Source organism: Poecilia formosa, unplaced genomic scaffold (genome assembly GCF_000485575.1).
Source record: "Poecilia formosa unplaced genomic scaffold, Poecilia_formosa-5.1.2 Scaffold327, whole genome shotgun sequence".
In the NCBI taxonomy this organism is placed as follows: domain Eukaryota; kingdom Metazoa; phylum Chordata; class Actinopteri; order Cyprinodontiformes; family Poeciliidae; genus Poecilia; species Poecilia formosa.
The window spans coordinates 457,448-480,782 of record NW_006800266.1 but is presented as its reverse complement, the minus strand read 5'-3'; the positions used below and the strand labels follow the sequence as shown (position 1 = coordinate 480,782).

Sequence of the window (23,335 nt, the reverse complement as noted above, 5' to 3'; positions counted from 1 at the left end):
AGCAAACAAGCAAATTTCTGTCCTGCATTTAAAACCTGACTTGCAACATGTATTCATATTGGTCTGCTTACTTTGTTGTGCAATCATTAAATAAAAAAAAAACAAAACCTTGAAGGGAAGATGCAGTATCTGTCTCTGCCTTTTGCATTGTGAAAGAAAAACAGGAAGTGTGGTTGTAGAGCAGGATGGTTATACGTAGCCCTCCAGGGGACATGGGGAATTTTTTTTCTTTTGCGTTCCCTCGCAAAACTTTTGCGTTCCCTCGCAATAATCTACTGATTAGTTTATGTGGCATAATTGAATACTGTAAGCCTTTCTTACGGTGGCCGCTGTACTTTCTGCTTTAATACAAGCTTCTAAGGTTTTTCCATGGACTATTGAGTTATTATCGCGGGGTAATAAGTCATCTGATTGTGTCTCTATTGTGTTCGTGTCTGAATTGTTTAAAGGGCTGCTTTCTGTGCCGTTCCATCTTAGCTTTAACAGACATAAACATGCAGTAAATAAATCGATTTTCAATCAGTTTTTTGCACCAAAGCGTTAATAATAATAAACACGTTTTCACTGAGGCTCTATAAGAGCAATATGAATGAAATAAGTAATTATTGATATGACAGGAGCAGCGGCTTTGACACCTGGTGGTGGGCGTGTCGATGTGGGCGTGACTGTCATGAAGTATGAATGGGAAGGTGACGCTGCTGGCTCTGTGTGTGTGAGGCAGCGGGTGAGCTGGGTGGTCAGTCCTCGCAAAGTTTGGAGCAAAATAAAAATTAAATAAATCGATAATTGTGACAGAACAAAGAAGAGGTTTGGTGTTGATTGATACACGGACAGATGAGATTAACCCAGTTAACCCAGTGCGGCACTCTACCACCATTAGTTTGCTGTGTTTTATAATAATAAAACATGTTTATTATTATTAACACTTTGGTGCAAAAAACTGATTGAAAATCGATTTATTTACTGCATGTTTATGTCTGTTAAGGCTAAGATGGATCGGCATTGAAAGCTGCCCTTTAAACCATTCAGACACGAACACAATGGAGAAGCAATCAGATGACTTATTACCCCACGATAGTAACTCCATGGAAAAACCTTACATAAGCTTGTATTAAAGCAGAAAGTACGGCTTCCACCGTAAGAAAGGCTTATAGTATCAATTATGCCGCATAAACTGATCAGTAGGGCTCCGTATGGTTAAATGATGCTAAGCTTGGGAGCATTTAGCCTATAGCAAATGCACTGTGCACTCAAACATCTGTCAAATTTAATTTAACTTAATATGTAAAAGTCAGACATACTTTACAGAAAATCTCCATTGAAAACAGTGAATGACTTCCAAATTTTACCACCCTGACTGCTTCTTATTAAGTTGTGTTTATACAGCTGTATATAATGCTGCTGCTAACAGGCTAGGGCCCCACAAACCACTGGCAGGCTGTCTTTCCTCAGTGAAGCCATAATCCATCAAAGTGAAGTCTTTGAACGTTCCAGGGAAATTAGATTTGAAGCTGCTGATGTCTTTCACATCAGTGTAAACTGACTTTATTTCCCTTAAGATGGGGCTCTTTCAAACGACAAATGAACTGGTTTATGTTATGACTCAGGAGCAGAGTTGCTCATCTATAAGAAGTGTTCATTTGATCAAATAGGAGGGGAAAAAAACAGTGTTTGCTTGTGTTGTTCTAATTGGCGACATGAGACCGAATTTTGTTCAATTTGAAAATACTTTATTTTTCCTAAAGTGAAGTTAAATGTAACTAATATCCAACTCTCTTCAACGAATCATTGCCGATGGTGTTGCTGTCAGTTTTAACCCTCATAAGTCGCAAGAGAGTCCATCTGCAAGTTTTTTACCCTCTGCGTGGTTCGGTGCGGTGTGTCACGCTTACACGTTTACAATTTTTTGTGGGTGTGTTTTTAGGAACTGGTAGGAAGGTTAGCAAAATGAAGATGGAGCCATTCAGGATAGAAATTTTTTACTTTTTTTTAATACAATTATTCCCTAAATAACTAGAAAGACTATCAAATGGAACGTCTGAATGGAAATTGGAGAAGCCATTGTCCATGGTAGACGCTACCTCCAGAAAGATGCTTACTAGATACAGACGTATCAGAGCTACTCCATTTTGCTGCCACCATGAGGTCTGGAACATCTGGAGGTTGTGAGTTTTTTAAACTTCAAGACCAGGTCTAACAAACAATAATCCAAACTGTAAACGGCTGCTGCTGTCCTGTCTCCCTGCTGGGATAGTTATTGGTGCCCCATTTTCTCCTTCAGACACTTCCAGTGTTTTTTCACGCTGAAATTAGCTTGTTGAAGCTGTCATTATATGGACATCCTTTCCAGTGCAGCTAAGTAAAAATGTCCATATTTACTCTACTGATGACTCATTTGTTTGCGATCTGTATCTCTGTTAAAGAGGAAATGCTTTATTTTCATTTTATTTGAAGAAAGGGGAAGTTAGTTTAGATTAGTTAAGTGCTGTATGTTTATCCTGATATGTACAAGGCTTAATGGAGCCCTTCTTGTCTCTGAATGAAGCAGCGTGACATCATATGATAGTCAGACTGTTGAACCAGGCATCCAGTTTCCACATGTACCCCTTAAAAGCAGAGTGTTGGGGCAAGCGGTTAATAGGATTGAGGGCTCATCTGCAGGCAGTATTTTGTTACTTCCTTGCTGTGAAAGGAAGTGGTGGTTTTCTGGTGCATGTGACAAAACACATCAGACCGAAAGAGATGCGGTCTGTGATAATCACTATGTAGTACTCTGTCTGCTTTTTACATTGACACACTCAAAATGCAGAAAAATACATACTAATTGAGTGGAATGTATACATTTGTATGAGTAAAAACTTGATTAACTCTTGTTTTTGTGGATTTGTTTGTAACTTTTGTTTTATGTTGCTGTCTGTCATTACCAGGTCTCCCTTAAAGTCTAATTTTAAGGGAGACCTGGCAATAATAGGCAGCAGCATCATTTCAGTGATGACTTCCTGGTTAAATCAAAGTTAAGTAAATAAATAAAAAAATCTGTCTGTATACATACGCAACAACTTTATTGTAATGAATGTTTGAGTCAGATTCTGTGTTGTGACTGAAATTTGTAGTCAGCTGCATTTCTGGTACTCAGCTAACTACATGCTTCGTTTTAAGATGGTAAAACAAATAGCTTGTTGTATTTCCTCTCTGCCACACACTTTGCAGATTACGTTTTTCTGCTCCTGGTCTGAGTGTTTAACCCTCCCACAGTCCTAAACCCACATCCAGAGTTGTTTAAACCCCACAAGTTTTTTACTCTGTGCTCAGTCCAGCAGAGTGACAATGTGCACTTTTACAAATTTTTGTGTGTGTGTGCGTGCGTGCGTGCGTGCGTGCGTGTGTGTGTGATTTCGGAAAGACCGTCACACTCTTATCTTGCCAAATGGTGCTTCCTCCCTGTCCAACTGTGACATTTGCCATGCTTCTCCTGAGCATCACGCTAAGACGGCAGAAGGGTTAAGAAACAAGGTCCATTGAATCCAGAGAACTTTACCCCGAATGCGTCCTGGTTGGGGTCGCACCTATCTTGCATGCGCTTTTACCCCCACTTCCCCCCTGTCTGACCGTGACATCGTCGCACTCTTCCTGAGCATTGCGCTAAGACCATGGGACGTTAAATCCAAACCAGGTCCAGATAATTTAAGTTTTTGCACCTGTCTTTTAATGACCTCTTCCCTTGCGTTCTCAGCTAAGTTGCTTCCTGCTTGCTCTGTTTTGATGTCGGAACAACAAGCATTACTGCGTTTAGTCAGTAGAGATTTTTACCGTAGGTCAAATTTATATTGCTTCTACCGTTACCGTATATATTTTGCATTCCTAATAGCTAACAACATCATTAAATCATTAATTGAATGTACAAAGAAGTCACTAAATGTTTATTCAGATGTTTATATAATTTATTTAAGACCATTCATGCCATTAAAGCTGCAATATGTAACTTTCATAAAAAAATATGGTTTTTACATATTTGCTAAAACTGTCACCATGTCATGACAGTATGTTAAGGGACAGATAATCTGCTAACAGATCGAGCTCCTCCACAGCCATTTGAAGAAATGCACTGCTCCTGGCAAAAAATAATTAGAGCCTGAAGGAGGGTCTTAGTGCTGTCAATCACACTCATGAATGTGTTACTAAATGTGCAAATGGCAGAGAAACAAGTCATTGTTACATGTTCATCATTGTAACTAGCCATTCATGACAGACTCTGCTGACAGGAAGAAGCAGGAGACTGTGGGCAGTGGCACACAGACATGATTGACATCACTATGGCTCGCCTCCTGGCTCTGATTGGTTGGTTGTAGTTAGCAGTGGGAGAAGGCAGAGGAGCTTGATTTGTTTTCTTTCTTTCCACAGATTATCTGCCTCATATTATACTTTCATAACACAGTGTAAAAAAATTGACATACTACAGCTTTAAATCATTAGAATGATTAATTAGTCAGTAATTAAATTTCTGTTAAATGTTTCATGGTACATTTACTTAACAATGTAATGATGTAGTTATTTAATTCTGACCCTTTTGGGCCTCTGTACTGTGCAGCCTTGTGATTCGTTCATATTAAATAAGGATTTTCTGATGTTTTAAGCTGGAATGTATTTATTGTTTTGTTCATTTTCACCTCCACAATGTCTAATGTAAAGCCTTACTGTCCTTTACTTCATCACTGTTCATAAAATATGTTAAGTATTGATTTATAGCCCTGGGCAATTAAGATTTATTACATAATAAATCTTAAAGATCACTTTTGTGATCTTTAAGAGATCACAAAAGTAAAGTTTTGTCATAAAACAAAAGTTGTTTACTTTGGCATATTCTGCTTAACAAGTATGCTCTTATTTTGACCACTGATGAGCTCTTCCACCTCATTCTAATGATGAAACCCACATCCTTCATGTTGTTTTGTTCTGAAAAGTCAGCGCAAAATGGCAGAAAGAAGAGAGGAGAAGCAGCAGATCAGAAACACATTGTGACACGGCTAATCTATTCGATCACCTGAGGTTTGAACTTAGTGGTCTGTGAGCAGCTAATACAAGAACTGACAGGAAAATATGAAATGTATTTAGCTTTGTTTCTTTCTGTTCAGTTGAAATAATTTTCCCATATTCATTGTTTTGACCGTTAGTAGTTCTTGTTTTATTTGTTAGTTTGCAGCTTAGTATTTTATTGTTTTTTATTTTATTTTTGAAGAGCACTAAATTGCTGATTTTATTTATTTCATTTGTACTTTTGAGTAAATAAATTGCTGGTGATGTTAGAAAAAAAAAACAGTTCAGGAACTTTGTACAAGTCAATATTGATCAAAATAAGTGATTATATACATTTTTAACCCAATGGCAAACCCAAGAGATTCCACTCATTGCTTTACATTTTTAAAACTTTACTCAAAGGTTTGAGCTCTTATGCAAAGTCTTAATATGGAGGTATCATTCAGTGGTACCTGATTAATATCTAATGCTCTGTCCATTCTGGGGTTTCTTTCAGCAATCTTCCTTGCGTCCACTCATGTCAGTAGTTTTCAGTAGATTTTACTCAATATTTTGGTTTCATTCAATTCCTTTAATTTAACCCTTGTATGTAGAAATGGGGTCCAACCGACCCCACACACATAAAACTTATATCATTTGCCATAGTCCTCTACGTTTGCCTCAGTCCTCGCTGTTGGATGCAGGTAATGTTAGCTAAAAGATGACTAGCTAATATCAATACAGAACCTTAAGCTTAACAAGTACCTTGTAGGCTACCGATGTTGGTGTCTATTTTCAGCTACGTACATTCATTTTGCCCCCAAAAAAGTCACACGCGTCATATCAACCAGACAGCCATTTGTAATCCATAGGGGGGGCGCAGAAGAAAAAGTTTGGGAACCACTGACCTATATCATCCAAGTATCTTCCTCTGTAAATCTGTCTGGCAGAGAGAGGGAGAGAGACGTTGGAGTTGGGGATATGATGCTTGCCCAGTATGACTGATGCATCCATGAACCTCCTTTTCAACTCCTTTTGTTCAAGTATGCTAGTTCAACTATTAGTTGAGCTTTTGAGAATGCAGTCTGCCTTTTATTTTAAAAAGTTGAAATTAAAATAAATAAATGACAATGCATCTCAAATAATTAACAGTCTCAGTTCATATTCTGTGATCATGTATTTAGGTATTTATGCAAGCAGAGCCTCTGACCTACTTTCTGGCGTCCTGAAGAAGGGTCCTGAGTTTGTCCGAGGATTATTTGATGCCTGATTGGTTGTGTGTGTAACCTGGATCTGTCCGTCTGATAAAGCAACTGTGAAACATGAATGTCTGCAAGAATAAAGATGTGTACAAAATATTGTTTCCAAACATTCAAAAGCTTCCATTAAAAACTTCTAAAGCTCAGAATAGTTTGGCAGCAGCGTGATGACTGTCTATTTGTGTTTTGTGAAGGTATGTTAAACACTGCTGTTAAGGAAATTGAGGATTTTGATCTCGATCAGAGTGCAGAAGCAGAGCGCTCTACAGTAGACCTGCTGCACATTTTGCTGCGTCACCGTTAGCGCTGTTCTTCCGCTTGTTTGGATTTTTTCTTCCTCTAACTTAAGGGAAGCAATCATGATTTACATCTTGAGTTTAAGCTGCAAATCATATACTGCAGTACGGGCTTCTATTATCACAGGAATTCCAGTTTAAAATGATAACCTAATACAAGTGTGGCTTCTGACAGCAGTGAAACGAGCATGCCTTTAGAATGCAGTAAAGTCAGCAGGGAGCACAGCATGTGAGCCCCAGCTGGATTTTATACTTGTGTAATATACACAGCGTTTTTATTGCTTATATTGTTTCAGCATGAATATGTGGAGTTTTCATCATAAAAAAATAGTTCCCTTCACGCTGCTGTGCCCTGAAGTTACCCTCACCCACTACCTCTCTTTGCCTTTTCCTCATGTGTTTTTGTTCGATATCATTAGCATTGTAACAAATCTCTTTTCTTACTAGAAGTGCATTTTGATCTTTAATGCTGTTTTCACACCTTTTAGTATATTGGACTCGGTTTGATTGGACCAAAACTGCAACATTTGTTACATTTTCAGCTGGTGTGACTGACTTTCACACTGCATTGTGTCAAATGATCTAAACTCTTTGAAAACTGTGGTGGTGCTCCACCAAGAACCACCGAACCAATGGAAACGACACAGAGCGCAACCTCCTCCTTCACAAAATGTAAATAAAAATGGAGTGGCGTGAGGCTTTAGTGGTTCTAGGATTTTACTTTTGTAATTGGTAAAAGATCACAAGTCATTTATTTTAGTACATCACTAAGTATGCGTCTGCGGTCGTTAAAATGTCTGCACGTGTCCGGCAGACGACCACACTGAGTCCGTCTTGGAGTATTTGCGGTATTTCTGAGAAGTGAAGTACACCTGAGTCTGTTGGAGGCAAAATTAAACTGTACCTGCTCATATTACACAGCAGGTTTTTACTAAGTAGCCAAAGAGTTAGGTAATGTCAGAAACCTTTCTCAGCTAGGCGGTGAGAGGTTGACCAGCTAACCTCATGAAAAGTTAACCTCACATGGTAACCTCACATGAGTGCCATGCATCCCCCAGAATGCCATGTGATTCTGGAGCGGAGTTCAATGAATTGATCAAAATTCTCTCAGACATATTTTCTTTTGATAACAATATCAATATCTGTCTATTGCAGTATATATTATTATTATTTTATCACCCAGCCCTACTACAGTGACATCTTTGCACAGATAAACTCCAATGCCTCTAGAAATCTGTGCGTGATTAACCCCTAATGGACTGGTGTAGCTAATTAGCATCATTCCTCTTTGGTTGCCAGTACAGTGTAGGCCAGTGGTGCCCACAGTGGGTCCTGGAGGGCCAGCATCCTGCATGTTCTAGTTCTCTCCCTTTTGGTCGCAACAACCTTCTCAGCAGGTCAATGTTCTTCTTAGGCCTTCTAACGAGCCATCATTTGATCCAGGTGTGTTAAACCAGGGAGAGAACTAAAGCATGCAGGATGCCGGCCCTCCAGGACCCACTTTAGACATCAGTGGTGTAGGTGCTGTATACTAAAAATATTGGTTGATACAAATACCTCTCATTCTAAGGATACTATTAGAAGTGATTTGATACCTGTGTAGTTGTCCAGGTGTAACTCATAGAGGTGTGCAATTGGCAGAAAGCAGGAAATTTAGAATATAACCTCAATAAATAATCTTAATCCTGAACTAGGTTGTGCAAAAAAAAAAAAAAAAAGTGTTCAGGCTTACTAATGTCTTCTACATGTGATATATTAAAAAAGACAGCGTCTGACCAAAATTCAAAATATTAAGTTCAAAATTGAGTTTTTGTTTGACATGAATTGAAATGTTCTCTGTTCTTGCCCTTTACTTTTCAGAACTTCCTGTTTTCTGCAGTAGCTGTAAGAGCAGCTCTGTAAACAAAAGTCTCATCTATTGTTGGGTAAAAAGGTTGGGCAAGTGACTGTTAGACAGAAGAAGTCAGAGCGCTGTTTTTTAAAAGGCAAAGTTTGTTGGGAACAATCTGTTCCTATGGATTGTTTAAAGGAAGTAGGGAGGATTTCCCCTGTGAATAAATCAGAGCAGTAGAGTGGTGGAAAGTTGGCTTGGAATGAACTGGAAAAATATGACGCAGTGTAAAATGATTTAGTATTTTTCACAAGCTCTTAGGGTACTTTTTTCGTTTTACTCGTTACTCTGTCAATAAACCACTCTTAAAAATTTTCAAGAAAAATGACTGGGGTGTTAAAATCATGCTGATAGATTCATTAGAACAGATATTTTCTAAATATTTTATTCAAAAGCTTTCCTTATATAAGTTGTTCATGAATCACTTTCTTGTTGTTCTATAGAACGGGCTTTGAAGACTGGCAGCAGACCTGGGAAAAGTAGAAGAAGTCCTTTACAGACCCTTTACAAAGGAGACCAGGTGACAACAAATATACACCTTTCTCTGAATTTATCATAAATGCAGCAACCACAAAACAATTAAAGGACTATGTCAAAAGTGTTGACATAGTCAAAAAGTTGCCTCAGTTTTGGACAAATCTTGAAATTGACTTATTTAATATTACTTAAAACGACCAACCAGGAGCAAGTTGCATAGCTAATGTGTACAGCATGCATTACAACTCTGTAAAAAAAAAAAAAATAATAATAGTCTTTATTGTCATTACAAAAGCTGTGTAATGACAAAGCAAACTGCTAAGTGATATTTATAACAGAAAGTGTGTGATTCTCACACATACTTTCGCAATGTATTAATGTTTTAACAATTATACATCCTTTATATAGAGCAAAAAGCCCCTAGCACATGCAGCCAACCAGGTCTTCCATATGGTTCTCCTAAAATGTCAAGACAAGACAAAAAATAAATAAGTATTTTGTGGCTGAAATTCCAGCTGGAACTGCTGCTGCTTCTAAACCTTATTGTTTTTAGCATTTTTTTGCAATTAAAGTCAGAGATATTTTAGATATATTTGCAAATAATTTTGCTATAGTTTTTCCTCATGAAACCTCCTCCAAAATCTACATATAGAAGAAAAGAAATAGCAAGCATATTGGAGAAAAATTAAGTCAGCGCAAGTCAAAAATTAAGTCAAAAATTTGATTAGTAACAGGAATATGCAGTTCTGTCTTTCACTAATGAAAATGATAACGACAGAAAAAAATCTATTTCTATCAGTGAAGTGTTAAACAACCAGGCCTTGATGGATACTGTTCGTCCCATTGTTTTTGTTTACAAGGCTGTTTTTGATCCTCCTCTCACTCGACCTGCTTCATCTTCATCAGAAGCAGCTGAAGCTGTCAGCAGCTCAGAAGTCCCTCCAAGGCCACAGGAAGGTGTTGGACCAGGCATGTCTGAGCCACACGAAGAAGCGCCGGGTGCTTTCGCCAGAGGATCTCAAACACCTCATTGTGGACGACAAACACGGCCTTATTTACTGCTACGTACCCAAGGTTGGTTTCTGTAGCATAAATCCCACGTTTGTGGGGTTGGAGAGAGTTGATAATCAAGGACCAAAAACGCTTGAATTGCTTTCTACTTCTTTTTTCTTTTGCTGTCATAATTCATAAGAAATAATAACAAGAATTATGTTCTTCTTAAACTGTAGTTATTAGCACAACAGTAACTTCCTTTATCTTCAGTTTCTGTTCATTAGATGCTGAATGGAACAGTTTTTAAAAATTTAATTGAATACTGAGTGGAAGAAGCACAGTGAGTCTTCAACTTGAAGAGAAAGTAAGGATGAGTGAAACCAAGCAACACCCAAATATTTTCACACCCCAATAGTCTCTTCAAAACTTTAAACTTCTGTATCTCATTGGAGATTTTATTTGATAAACTACATCGCATTTGTTGCGGTTGTGTTTACCCAGAATGCCCTGTAATAGAGTCCGCTTCCTGCTTTTGGAGTGGTCTCCGGTTCACTTGCTGCTGATATGCATTTGAACTGCATCAGAGTTCACTTTAGCCGAACCCAGAACTAGGTTTTTAGACAGAACAGAGTTTGCTGTTTTGTTCCGCATCAGAGTTCGATCGCACATTCACTCCTCCCCAAACAAACTGAAGTTTCTAGACAAACAAACTAGAGTTTGATAAAGTGGACTGAACAGGGCTGGTGTGAATGCTCCCTTAGAAGTCTCTAGAACTTTAAAACAGCCTAACTAAAGAGGGTTGATTGCATCTCACTGCTCTTTGTCTCTGTTGTATGACCTCCAGGTAGCCTGCACCAACTGGAAGCGTGTGCTGATGGTCCTCTCCAGTAATGGCCGTTACTCCGACCCTCTCGCCATCCCTGCTAACGAGGCCCATGTGGCAGGTAACCTCCGCACGCTCTCTGAATTCTCCGTGACGGAGATAAACCAGCGCCTCCGCAGCTACCTCAAGTTCATTTTTGTGCGGGAACCCTTCGAGCGCCTCGTTTCAGCCTACCGCAACAAGTTCACACGTAGTTACAACACCGCCTTCCACAAGCGCTACGGAACCAAGATCATCCGCCGGCACCGGGCCAACCCTCAACCGGAAGCCCTGGAGAAAGGAAACGACGTCTCCTTCCGAGAGTTCATCCAGTATCTGGTGGACCCCCGGACACAGCGAGAGGAGCCTTTCAACGAGCACTGGGAGCGGGTGCACTCCCTCTGCCACCCCTGTCTGATCCACTACGACGTGGTGGGGAAGTATGAAACTCTGGAACCTGACGCTCAGGCCGTGCTAAGGCTAGCAGGGGTGGAGGGTAAAGTTCAGTTCCCAACGTCTAGCAAGAGCACCAGGACTGACGGCAACATGGCAGCACGGTTCTTTAAGCACATCAGCCCCTATTATCAGAAGAAACTGTTCAATCTCTACCGCATGGACTTCTTACTCTTTAACTACACCACACCGGAGTATCTGAGGACTCGATGACTAACAGAGACGAGAGGATCCCACGTTCCATCCACACTTTAGAGCGATGATTAGTTTGCACGTTTCGGTTTCTGTTGAAATGACTGATTCCTACAGAGCCCCTAAAGGGACATGGAAGAAATAAAGAAACATTCTCATGTGCACAAGATACTATCTGGTGCATATGAGAAAGTTTGTGTTTTTATTTTTCTTCAGTGTCCCCTTAGGGGCTCCGTAGATTCCTATCTGTTGGGGGAAACAAACTCCAATCTCTCAGACAGACAGTTTCCAGACTGATGTAGGTGAATCACGAACTCTTACAAAGAGGTTGTTATTTTTTTGTGACCGTTTGCTATTACTCCAGTTGTCATTGAGCCGGTGAAAAGCGCCTCACCAGCGTTCCTGCTGTGCCCACTACAGTGATAATCCTCTTGTAGCTTTCCTCTTTTAGGAGAATCAATGAGCCATAAATGAAAGCCAGTGTTTTCCAGAGGAGCCGGTTCTCCTCTTTTGCTGGCGATTGTGCTGACTGTGAAGTTTTCCTCGGATTGTTTCCGAGCTGTTATGGAAAGCCTTAATTTATGTACGTATGTCAGCGCAGAGTATTTATTGTCGTATGAAGCGAGGTGTGAAAATAATTTAAATGAAATGACAAGAGGGTTTTGTTTTGTTTTTTTTACCAAGTGTTAGAGTTCAGATTAAGAAAATGTTTTGGGTATCTGGTAGTCTTCTTCAGTTCAGTGAAATTCTCTTCTCAGCATCTTTCCCTGCCCGTATTTAGCTCCGGGACTCTGGGGCTGAACAAACAAGCGCATAGCTGTGGTCATGGCGGGGTCCGGCCCAGCGCTCCCCCGGTCAGAGCCGCCCTTGTTAGAGACAGCATTGGCAGACGAAGGGTTAAATCCACCTACAGCTCTCTGCACTGCAGCGCCTTGTTTCACTTGTTTCAGCAAAAACGCCTTGGAATTTCTGGAGGAATAATTTGGAGCTTACTATAGGAAAACAGCTTCTTAATGGGCTTTACTGTCTTCTGCACCCAAAAGAGGAAACTTTGACACATTTGTGGCTTTTTCTGGATCTGTAGATTGGATTTTACTGCACATTAAAAAAGAAAAGAGTCCAAGTGTTTAACAAGTACAGTCATCTGTCATTGAGTTGCATTGTGGGTAGTGTAGGCCCAAAGAATCTGGATATTTTTGTTCTTTCTTACTTCAGCTGCTGAACCTCAACTTTAACTTTAAGAAAAGTGTTATTTTTGTATGATTTGTTTTGGGAAACAATTAAAGAACTGAAAGGTCCAGTGTGCAGGATGATGCTCTGTCTGTCCACAAGTGCAGGAAGTTAAAAATGTTAAAACATTTCAGTTTTTCTGTTCTATTACAGCAACAGATAGATGTTGAAAGGAAGTGAAAGATCAGCGTTGCTATCATTGTTGTTCTATTGCTGCTTTTAGAACCAGTTCCTGACAGAGAACCATCTTGATGCAACGCCCCTTAAAACTGCTGTTAACTTTCTGTAGACAGTTCCTCCAGGATTTTGCCATTTTTGGGGGTTTGCAATCACTCACTGATTTTGTAGCTGTACTTAAGAAATATTTGCAGATTCCTTCCAAAATGTAACTATAGAAGAAAAAAAAAAAAACACAGTTTTGTTCTTTGCATAATTAGCTTATTTTTTGTTACTCGCCACATCGATCACCATCTGACTTCAGTAAGGCTGAGCAGTGTTGTAGAAGTAAGAAATACTGCAACCTGCAGGTGGGAGTTAGCATCACTTAAACCCAATGTTTTTGACCATTTTTAAAAAAAAAAAAAAAAAATTGCACAAACTCACAATTATGCATTGGTGTCATTAACAGCCAATTTCAATGCAGCAGGTTTGCTTTTGAGTAAAATTCATAGGATAGAGGTGAAAAAAATCAAACAGCCTGGTTATATAAAGACAAATAATTGCTGTTGCTGCCAACATTTTTAATTGTAAGAAGATTTTACTTTGCCTGATAATTTTGACAAATTATAAATAGAAAGCCTCCATCTTGTTTGTGAAAGTCAGTCGACAGTGTCTGTTCTCATTATTGCCCCACATTGATATTAAAACAAACAGCAAATAATTAAGTTTATAAATGTCAGTGTTTTTGTTGTCGGGTCTTAAATTAGACAAAATAAAAGTAAATTTCCTCTGTAATATGAGGAGTTGTTTCATTCAAAATTAAACAATTAATGAACAATTAATAAGTATTCCATCAAAGAAATAAATGTCCTCATGGAGCAAAAACACAATCAATTTTTTTAAAGAATACATATTTTTAATCGGGAGCTTTTTTGTCAATCGCAGTTTTATTTATTTCATAATTGTGTTTTATTCTGTGATACTTTATGTGAAGTCACTGTGAACAGAGAAAACTTCACCTCCTAATTTGAAAATACGAGCAATTGATAAAAAGAGCCTGAAATAAAAGTCCAGGAAATACATTAAGTAGCTTTATAAAATAAAACCATCACAAAAAACCCGCTATGATAAATAAGTAAAACCCAAAATTCATATATCTTGAAATAAATACACACATAATAATAAAATAAGCTACCTATTAAAAAAATTAATGATGATATTTAGCTAATGGAATATTTATTAATGATTTAATAACAGTATTTATTTATTTAATTTTGAATGAAACAGCTCTCCATAAACTACCAAATTGCAATCATTTGTATTAAAAAAATGTCAGTGACTGTAGCATGGCAACGGTCCAATCAACACACAGCCGACATCCCATAATGTCAACCATGACATACTGACAGTATTTCAGTTAAACTCGGCAAATAAAATGTCTCACTCAGATTCAAACAGACTCAGCCGGGTGTTTAAATGTCTTCTGGTGTGTTTGTGTTGTTTTTATATTCTATTAAAATGTTCTGTGATGTACATTGTGAGGTTTGGTTATCATAAGACTTGAAAAGTCTGAAAGTTACACAACTTGGAGGAGGCAGACCTGAATGTGTTAGAGGAACTGTGCATGTGTGTGTGTGTGTTTTAACTTGGAAACTGAGGGATTCCTCGGAGGGAGTAAGTGGAGAGAAGAATGTCCGGGTTTCCCTCCTGAACCGTTTCAGTTCATGGTGGTTCTCAGTTAATGCAACTGAGTGAAAATAATGAACTGAACTCCAGGAGGATAACACATTTTAACAAGAAAAGATGCTTTTAACACGATTTTTCACATTTGTCACCTTCAGGTTAGTTTCCATCGCATTTAACTTGGTTAAAAAAAAAAACAACAACAAAACAGATATTTGGCCCAGAAAAATCCCCTGCTAGTCATTTTACTGTTACCGGGACTTTGTGGAGGGAGAGGATCAAGCATCTGAATATGGTTGAAATGATCTGTTCACGGTGGATATTTTATGCTAACTTTAACTGTAATTGATTTTGAACCTGCAAAGGAGTAAATCATCCAGTTTAAGTAAATATTTAAAAGTTTTATCTGTGGTCTATGCTTCTTTGGAATGCACCTCTCAGGGTTTCATTTTTTAATATTTAATGTTCCTATCATTTTGTAGTGATCGTAATTCAGTTTCACAGCGGCAACGCTGACGATACCTAAAGTTTACAGCAAGAACACCTGCTATTAGTTCCATCCTCTTCTGTCCTAAAGACGACTGAAAACTGAGAGAGCTGACAAGTCTGCGTTGGTGATTTTCTTTCTAATTTGTCACAAATTTGTTGCCAGCAGAATCATCTTATTGCTGAGGATTCCAGCTTTTTCTTTTATAAAAGGAACATGTCTTCCTGTCTCCCAGTGACTGAACAAGACTTCAGTCTCCCCTGTTGGGCTGGGAGGTGTTACATGCTGACAAACTGACTGGCCAGCAGAAATGAAGGTTCTGAAGAAAAAGCTTCTTAATGACCTACATATTTCATAGTGTATTGAGCCAACTTACGTATTTGCTTTTTACAGAAAACATTAAAGAACCGGTTTCATTTTAATGCTTCAGATTAACTGTTGTGGAAGTTCAGTCCTAAAGTTCCTCAGAGGTAAAGAGGTTATAAAATGAATTATTTAGAAAATAGGTTGGCCTACACTTCTGTTGGAGTCACATCAAAGAAGCGGCATGCAAACTTTCATTGGTGCAGATAGAGCGTCTGCATAGCGTAATATGACATTATTTGTTTGATATTTGAATTTCAGGTCTGATGTTTTCCTGACTTGTGATCACAAAACTTTGACGTTTAAAAAAAAGTTTAAACTATTGTGGATTAACCAGTTTGATCAGGCCAAAATAATAAAAAAAGACTTTCAAAACCAAACTTAACACTCACCACCAGATATGCTTTATTAAATTAAACAATTTTCTACAGTTCTGGCTTTCACTACCCTCATAAGCTTATACAGGTGATGGTGGCAAAGTAGCACACCTTAAAGACGGCCGTTTTTTATTAAAATAAAACCATTTACATGTAAGACATGAGACAGCACTGGAAGCTGAGGTGAATGCCTTCTCATAATAATATGGCAGTGTCAACATTTAAATTCAGTACAAAGTTTTGCCTACAGAAAGCAAAAACTGTTGCAACATTCCAAACACTTAACAAAATTAGATTTAAGTAACAATACAGTCGACATTCATTTTGATTTCAAGGCAGCTTGATGCTACAGATGAGTGGAGATGCACCAGTCAGGCTTTCACTGGCCTGTACTGGTTTTCAGCTCCTGGTCTGGGTCACGTCCTGTTTTCTTTGTAACCACTTTAGCATATAGCATATAAAACGTTTTTTTTTTGTTTTTGTTTTTTTTGTTTGTTTTTTTTTAATGAATGGGTAAATGTGTCAAACACATATTTATTACAGCCAGTAGCTTTGAATCCAACAGAAAATGAAAGGAATTGAGCTTTGATTTTTTGGGGGGGTTTGTTTACATTTTGATTCATTTTTTTCTAGTTTGCACTACATAAACTACTGACCAGAGACAATTAGGGAAAAATGGCAAATTTCAATCACTGGCTGTGACTGACTGGTGCATCACTACTTATATAACAAGTTCAATATCACACAATCACACTCTATTCTCTAAGTCAGAGCTGGATGATAAACCACATGTAAAAATGTAAAAAAAATGTATGGACTACTTCTTTATATCACATATAATCCTGGTAAAAGTTCAGAACACAAGCATTTTTGAGGAACAAAAAAAAAACTTTGTGAAAACTCATCTGATTCAATGACTAACAGAACAATCCAGAATTCTACAGTTCGTCTGTATGACTGTTTGGTGGTATTCTATTATAAACTTCAGGTTTGAATCATCCAGCCCTGTTTATAGACATGTTTATGCTGGTACAACACAACATAGCAGTGATCTATTTATCACAGAATAAAAGTGAAACTAAGACCCCACTCTTATTCTCACAGAACAAGAGGTTAGGTGAAACACACGCACACACACACGCACACACACACACACACACACACATAGTACTGCTGCAGATTATCAGTAGCTGTGTTTCCATTACAAATGTGAGCAAAATTTTGTCAAAAAAAAACAAACAGTTTTGCAATTGCAACATGCTCCACACATATGGAAGGTGTGTGATGTCAAATTTCTGCAGTTTTTAATGCCTCATGAAACAAGTTTTCTAAAAATATACAACATATTTCTTGCTTATTTAGCCTAGATAAGCCATTTTTAATCTTGAACTGTACTTTCAAAATCAGAGCCATATCAAACATAGAAAAATGTTTTTTACTTTTCATGTATCAAACATACCTGAAAAAGCATACCACATTTCTGATTTTAATTGGTAGTTTTTTCCCCATCTTCTTTTCTCAAGAATAAATTACAAATGACAAACATTTGTGAAAACTGGCGTTAGTCATCTGTTCTGTAAGTTGACCTGAATTCAAGTTCCAAATAATCAGAAGCTCACATGACTCTGAACTACGGAAACCCAAGGAGTACATGTCTAAAAAAAAATCCAGATTTTTCTACAATTAAATCAAATTTAATCAAATAAATTTGATTAACCGCTAAAATTAATTTGTTACTCAGCCCTAGTTCCAGTTTAGGTTCATCTAATTCAGCCGTGGTGGAGGAGCATCTGAATCAGAAACCTGTGAAGGGTTAAATACTTTTTCACAGCACTGTCAAGTAAGAACTGGCTTGGATTTTTTTTCTGAGTATCTTTGAAAGTGAGTGTATGTAAACATATGAGATTTTAATCAGAACTACAAGGCTTCTTTAACTCTCCATGTCAACACTCAAACAAAAGCTGGAAACATCTTATTTTAGTGTTTTTATGTTAATTAAATCACAGCAAAAAAAAAAAAAATCAAATATTCAAATGATGGTGAAATAGGTGAACTCCTTCTCAGTGTTTTAAATGAAATGGAAAAGGTTAGCTCTACATAGTACAGAGAATAATGAGAGAATAAAAAGAAATGAAATCTGTTCCAGGCCATTGTTGTCTTAGCAAAGCTCTGTTGGTAGCTACACTTTGATGGGAAAAGGCTAAATTATTTCTAATACCCTGTTCTGAATCCTCAAGCCTTCCGTTTATGACTTCAATGTAAACCTTTCGAAATAGAAGCATGGTTTGTTTGGAACAAGGAGAAACTCTACAAAAACATGACTTCCTTCTGATTAAGGACAAATTCAAACCAGTCCTGTTTAGTCCACTTTAATTGAACTGGTTGGCTTAGAAAGTCCAGTTCATTTGAACTGGGTTTCTGGAGAAGTACAGTAAAATAAGCTTGAATTGTCTTGTTTAGTAATTTTATATCCAATCAGATTCTTTCTCACTTTTTGGTGCTACCAAGGAGACGTTCAGAGGAGTGGTGAACTCTGCCTGCTTCTTTTGGCTGACAGTAAACATGGATTTTTTTAGAGAAGCTCCAGCTTCTGGTTTCAGAGGAAGTTCACTAACATGTGAGGCCAAATATCTTTCCCCACTCAAAGTTTCACTGGAACTTGTTAATAAAATAAATCTGCCAAAGAGAACAGAAACTAGAGAAGCTGTACTTAACGAAGAAATCCCCGCTTTCATCAGATAAAAATAAAGTGGTTGATTTGACTTTTAGTGTACTGTTTGTTCTCTAAGGACAATAAACTTTTCATTTCATGTGACTGAGAGGGTGTGTGTGACAAACAAGAGTGTGTCCTTTAACATTTATGAGTCAAGAAGTTTCCTTCCGTTGAGTTTTGCTCGGCCCTTCCATTCTGAGAACAGCTTTTGCGTATCAGTCTTCCTTCTTTGTGTCTATAGAAAAGTTTTACCTTCTCACTGTGGTATAGATTATTCAGCAGTGGTTGACTACTCCTGTAGAGGATATGGAGGGTCGCTTACCCTCTGACCTGAAACTGTGTGAGAGCGTCTGGAGGACTACTCTGTCACTCCAGACGGTTGAGGCTACTAGTAACTAGCTGCTAGGAGACAAATTTATCTCTACTTGACTGAACGATGTGAGCCATTGACTCACTTCTGTTGCTAACCCTTACAATGCTCCGTACATTCTGTGCAAACAAGCTTGGCACTACGGGGTTAAGGTTGTAGAAAGACATATGCAGTATGAGAAGCACAAAGCTGCTGCCAAGAGCCACAAACAGACCGCAGAAATGTCACAACTACCACTGGCTCTGATTTAAAAGCAACATTTAGTGCGTCACAAACTCTGAAGTCGGCGACTTAGTGGATTTTAAACACGGTGGTCAAGTAAAAGTCTGACCAACTGAAGAATTTTATTTCAACCAAGTTGTTACTATGGAGGGAAATATAGCATAGAAGGATGACAACAGAAAAATGAGTAGAGCCTGGAGCCAATAGAGCCACAGATGAAGATGATGGCAAATAGGGACAAAGATTAAAAGGAACAGTGATCAATGTCTTCAACTAAAGAACGAATCTGACATGATCCATGGTTTATTTCATATTTCTTCCTCAATGGCCTTTTATATACATTTTATATAACTTCTGTTGTACATTTCTGTCATGATAGAGCTCTTAAATTTATTTTTTTTTAAATGAGATCAGAGCTTGTAAAGGAGATACAGAAACATCCCCGTCTACTTGACCTAACGTACCGGGACACATGAGTCATAATGCAAACTGAACTATTCGCTCATATTCAATCCAATTACTGTTCTGTGTAGCAACTTGTATGTCCTCCAGCATACATGCACAGAGCGCCCGCCTAAAGATGGCAGCTGTAAGTCTTTTCTGTAAACCCAACTCCAAACTGAGGCCAACCGCTCACCGCAGGGACTCGACTGGTGTTCCTCTAGAGAGTGAAAATAAAGGCCTGGGTTTGTAGCGCTTCAGTTTGAACTGGCGCAGTGATCAAGATCAGGAGAAACTCTCAAAATTGCTTTAGAAGAAAAAAAAGACAGGTGTTATCTCAGTGTTTGTTCAGGGATTAGTGGGAAAAACTTCACAGGCCCAAACTGTGAATCATTGAGACGCAGCGGAAGCAGAGGGCCAGGAAGCCGGTTCCCAGCAGGTCCCCCAGAGCGGTCAAGTACGGGATGGAGAAGTTGTCGGGGTCCAGACTTCGTCTCCACATCAGACGGACGATGAGATCGGCTACGTAAAGAAGAATGGCTACCTGGAAAAAAAAAAAATCGACAAAGGACAGTGTTTGGAGCAGGCTGCGTTTTGGGTTTTAATAAGTGAGAGTTAAAGTTAGTAGGTATGGGTGCTTCGATAAATTGTTCCAAATTGCCTTAATTTTGGGAGCTTGGCGATTGGCCAATACTGACATGAAAAAGCAATCTTATCCACCAATACAGAGCCAACTTTGTCACTGTATTATTATCTACTCACTTTTCAGATAAAAAAAAAATCAGTATGGCTAATATCAGCAGCCATACTGATTTTATGAAAACTTCAATCGGTCCACACCAAGCAACAACATTTGATACCCAACTGGAAATGTACGTCTCGAAAAAGTATTCTTGAATTTTTTCACAATTTGTCACATTACAACTTCAAAGCTCAACAATTTTTTTTTTTTTTTTTTACAACTCAATATTTGAAAAGGGTGTCATGAATTTGTATTCAGCTGCCCTGAGTACCTGAATACTACTTTTTGGTGAAAGAAATCAGGAGCTTATTAAAGTCACTGAGGAACAACAAGTTTTGGCCTCCACAACTTAATAACAAAACTGTTTTTTTTTTGTTTTTTTTGACAGTCGTTATTGTCTCTGAGAGTCTGAATGTGCCCAATAGAACAGCCAAAACAATAACATCTTGCCAGTATTAAAAGTGGCAATATGGCAAACCTTAGGAGGAGAGGATTTTATTAATAGTTAAGCAGATGTTAAATTATTTCAGCAAGATCTTTAACATGTGGATACAAGAACATAACTTGGCACAGGTGTACCCAGAGGCTAGCTTTTCTGAAAAACAAACAAGAAAAACTGTTAGCAACCACTTTTCAAGAACGCCACCATGTCATGGAAAATTAATTTTGTACTAAATTCACCGATTAGATCAGGGCTGGGCAACTCTACTTCAACACAGCTGAGTCAAATAATGAGGTCATTAGCATGACTGCACTTAGCTGTGTTAATGCTAAACGGATAAAATAAATTTAGCTCTGCTAATGCTAAACCAATACACAAGAAAACAAGTGGAAGCTAATGTTAAACACATAAAAGGTTCATTCAAGTCATGAAAATGGGCAACACTGTGTGCTAAAAATGGTGGCCATCTTGAGTAAAGGCTGTCATCAAGTGGCCAACAGAAAATATGAAAAACATATGGCATAACATGTATATGCTATATACATGTTATGGCACACTTGAAGTGTGGATACTTGTATCCACACTTGAAGATTTTAACAGTAATATGCTGCACTTTAAGGGACTTATAACTCATTTCCACCTACTTCAGGTTTTACCTCTAAAACTGTTGTTTAGGTTCTAGTGGCTTTTATTTCACAAGACAAGGGGAAGACATGCGGCAAGGGTTGCCGGGGCAGGAATCGAACTTGCGACAGCTGCATTGAGGACTAAGGCCTCCATATGTGGGTTGTGCTTAACCCCTGCACCACCACAGCACACCCCCTCTAAAACATTTTAAAACCTTTTTGTTATTTTTCCCACTTTACAGTTATGCACTGCGTTGTATTGGTCTACTGTAATAAAGCTGAATAAAATGCACAGGAATCTGTGGCTGTATTGTGATAATATGTTGAATGTGTTGCAAGTTACTGAAGTTCAAATGATTAATGTCGTTGGATTTTGCAATAAAATTAGAAAAGAAAAATGGTTGGAAAACCAAAGAAAGTTTCTGAGAAAATATAGAGCAACAAATATTTTACAGAAAAATAAAGCTTATGTTCCCTGATAGTGGAGATGAGCATTTCACCCAGCAATGTTAAAGAAATCATTCACCGTTTTCTGAGATTTATTACTAAAAATTGTCCAGCAGTCACTGATTTCACTGTATGTATACGTGTGTGTGTGGAAACTATCCGAGGCTTTTCCAGGTTTAGAATGTGGCTGACACGCAGTAAACTTCTCAAACAAACACCAACACTGGGCACCAGTCAGCTCACAGTTGGGTAACAGGTGGTGGCAGCCATTTTTAATCGGCCTGTGAAAAGTATGTGACGTACCCTCAGATGACTGCTTCTTGGTTCACCTGGTTCATGGGAAATTTTTTTTTTTTTTTTGCGTAGTGTGTAAAATCGGATGCATAAGGGATTTTGAAGTTCACTTCGTAATGTATTAATATATAAATAACGAGCCTTTTCTGCCGTTTCTTGACACCTTCGGGACTGACTTTGTTCACACATACACCTTGTCATACGATTGTTGCTGCATCCCCGTCCGTCTATACCAGATTTTGATAAATGAGGCCCAGTGTTTGCATGCAGCTGAGTCAGTTTACCTGGAGCAGAGCCGCACACAGGTAGCAGATGGTGAAGGCTGTGGTGACAGGAGCCTCGTCTCCCTGCAGCAGTGAGATGGCGTAGAGGAAGACCAGGTGCCCGGGAACGACCAGCAGCAGCAGCACACGCGCCGACTTAGAGTTCACTCCTGGAACGCAAAAGACAAGACGGAGCGTTATTCCCTCTGCTCACCTTGCTGAGTCTCCACTGATCTTCCTGATGTTCCCATGTCTGCTGCTCAAGATGAAAAACACGGACAGTTTCTGTCATTGAGGAGATAAATCCAGACGTGTAACAACCAGCGACTTAGTAGTCGATTAATCTATTGATTATTCTGACAATTAATGGATAAAAAAATGGCACATTCTACAAATTAACCACTTAAACCGTTTTATACAATATTAGAAATAGATGCAAAATAATTCAGTTACTCAAACATCTTTAATTCGTTTTTTTTTATTTTTTATTTATTGTATAAAATGCAATAACATTGCATTTTTTTCAGTGAATTTGAACCAGGTGAAGCTAAAACTATACCTATTGAGGATTTTTGGCTAAAACATATTTACACGTATGTTAAAGATAAGGTAAGATAAGGTATGTTTATCTTTAATTTAATTTTTTTTTTACAACTTTGGCTTAATTACCGCTCTGAATATATTTTGTTTTCAACAAATAGCATTTTTTTGAGTCTGTATTATCTGTATTAATTGCTATCTAAATACATTTTTATTATTTCAATAATTACATAATCACAGTTAATCATATATATACACTCCTGATCAAAATCTTAAGACCAGTCAAAAAATTGTAAGAATTAGCATTTTGCACTATTGGATCTTAAGAAGGTTCTAAGTAGAGCTTCACAATGTTAAAGGAAAAAATCAGTGCAAGAGACAAGAACTTTTGAGCAGGGAATTTTCTGAAAACTGCATTTACACTCAAACATGATTTTTTCAGCTGATCAAAAGTTTAAGACCATAGCTCAAAACCCCCCAAAACAGAAATCACAGTGTCA

General features: G+C 38.1%; 2 protein-coding genes across 6 annotated transcripts in view; one reads left to right on the top strand and one right to left on the bottom strand.

The window, feature by feature from the left end:
* The window catches only part of LOC103152776 (carbohydrate sulfotransferase 11-like), a 36,993-nt gene extending 21,004 nt beyond the window's left edge, over window positions 1–15,989 (top strand). The window contains exons 4-6 of the mRNA XM_007573381.2: window positions 8,903–8,979; window positions 9,843–10,010; window positions 10,774–15,989. Of these exons, the coding sequence (XP_007573443.1) occupies window positions 8,903–8,979; window positions 9,843–10,010; window positions 10,774–11,457 (929 nt within the window). The 3' untranslated portion in view covers window positions 11,458–15,989. The remainder of the gene's footprint in view (window positions 1–8,902; window positions 8,980–9,842; window positions 10,011–10,773) is intronic.
* A 348-nt stretch (window positions 15,990–16,337) lies between these two features.
* Window positions 16,338–23,335, bottom strand: part of LOC103152775 (solute carrier family 41 member 3) — a 32,133-nt gene continuing 25,135 nt past the window's right edge. For all 5 annotated transcript variants that reach the window (XM_016661368.1, XM_007573380.2, XM_007573379.2 and 2 more), the window contains 2 exons: window positions 22,317–22,465; window positions 16,338–20,025 (listed from right to left, as the gene is read on the bottom strand). In XM_016661368.1, the coding sequence (XP_016516854.1) occupies window positions 19,852–20,025; window positions 22,317–22,465 (323 nt within the window). In that variant the 3' untranslated portion in view covers window positions 16,338–19,851. The remainder of the gene's footprint in view (window positions 20,026–22,316; window positions 22,466–23,335) is intronic.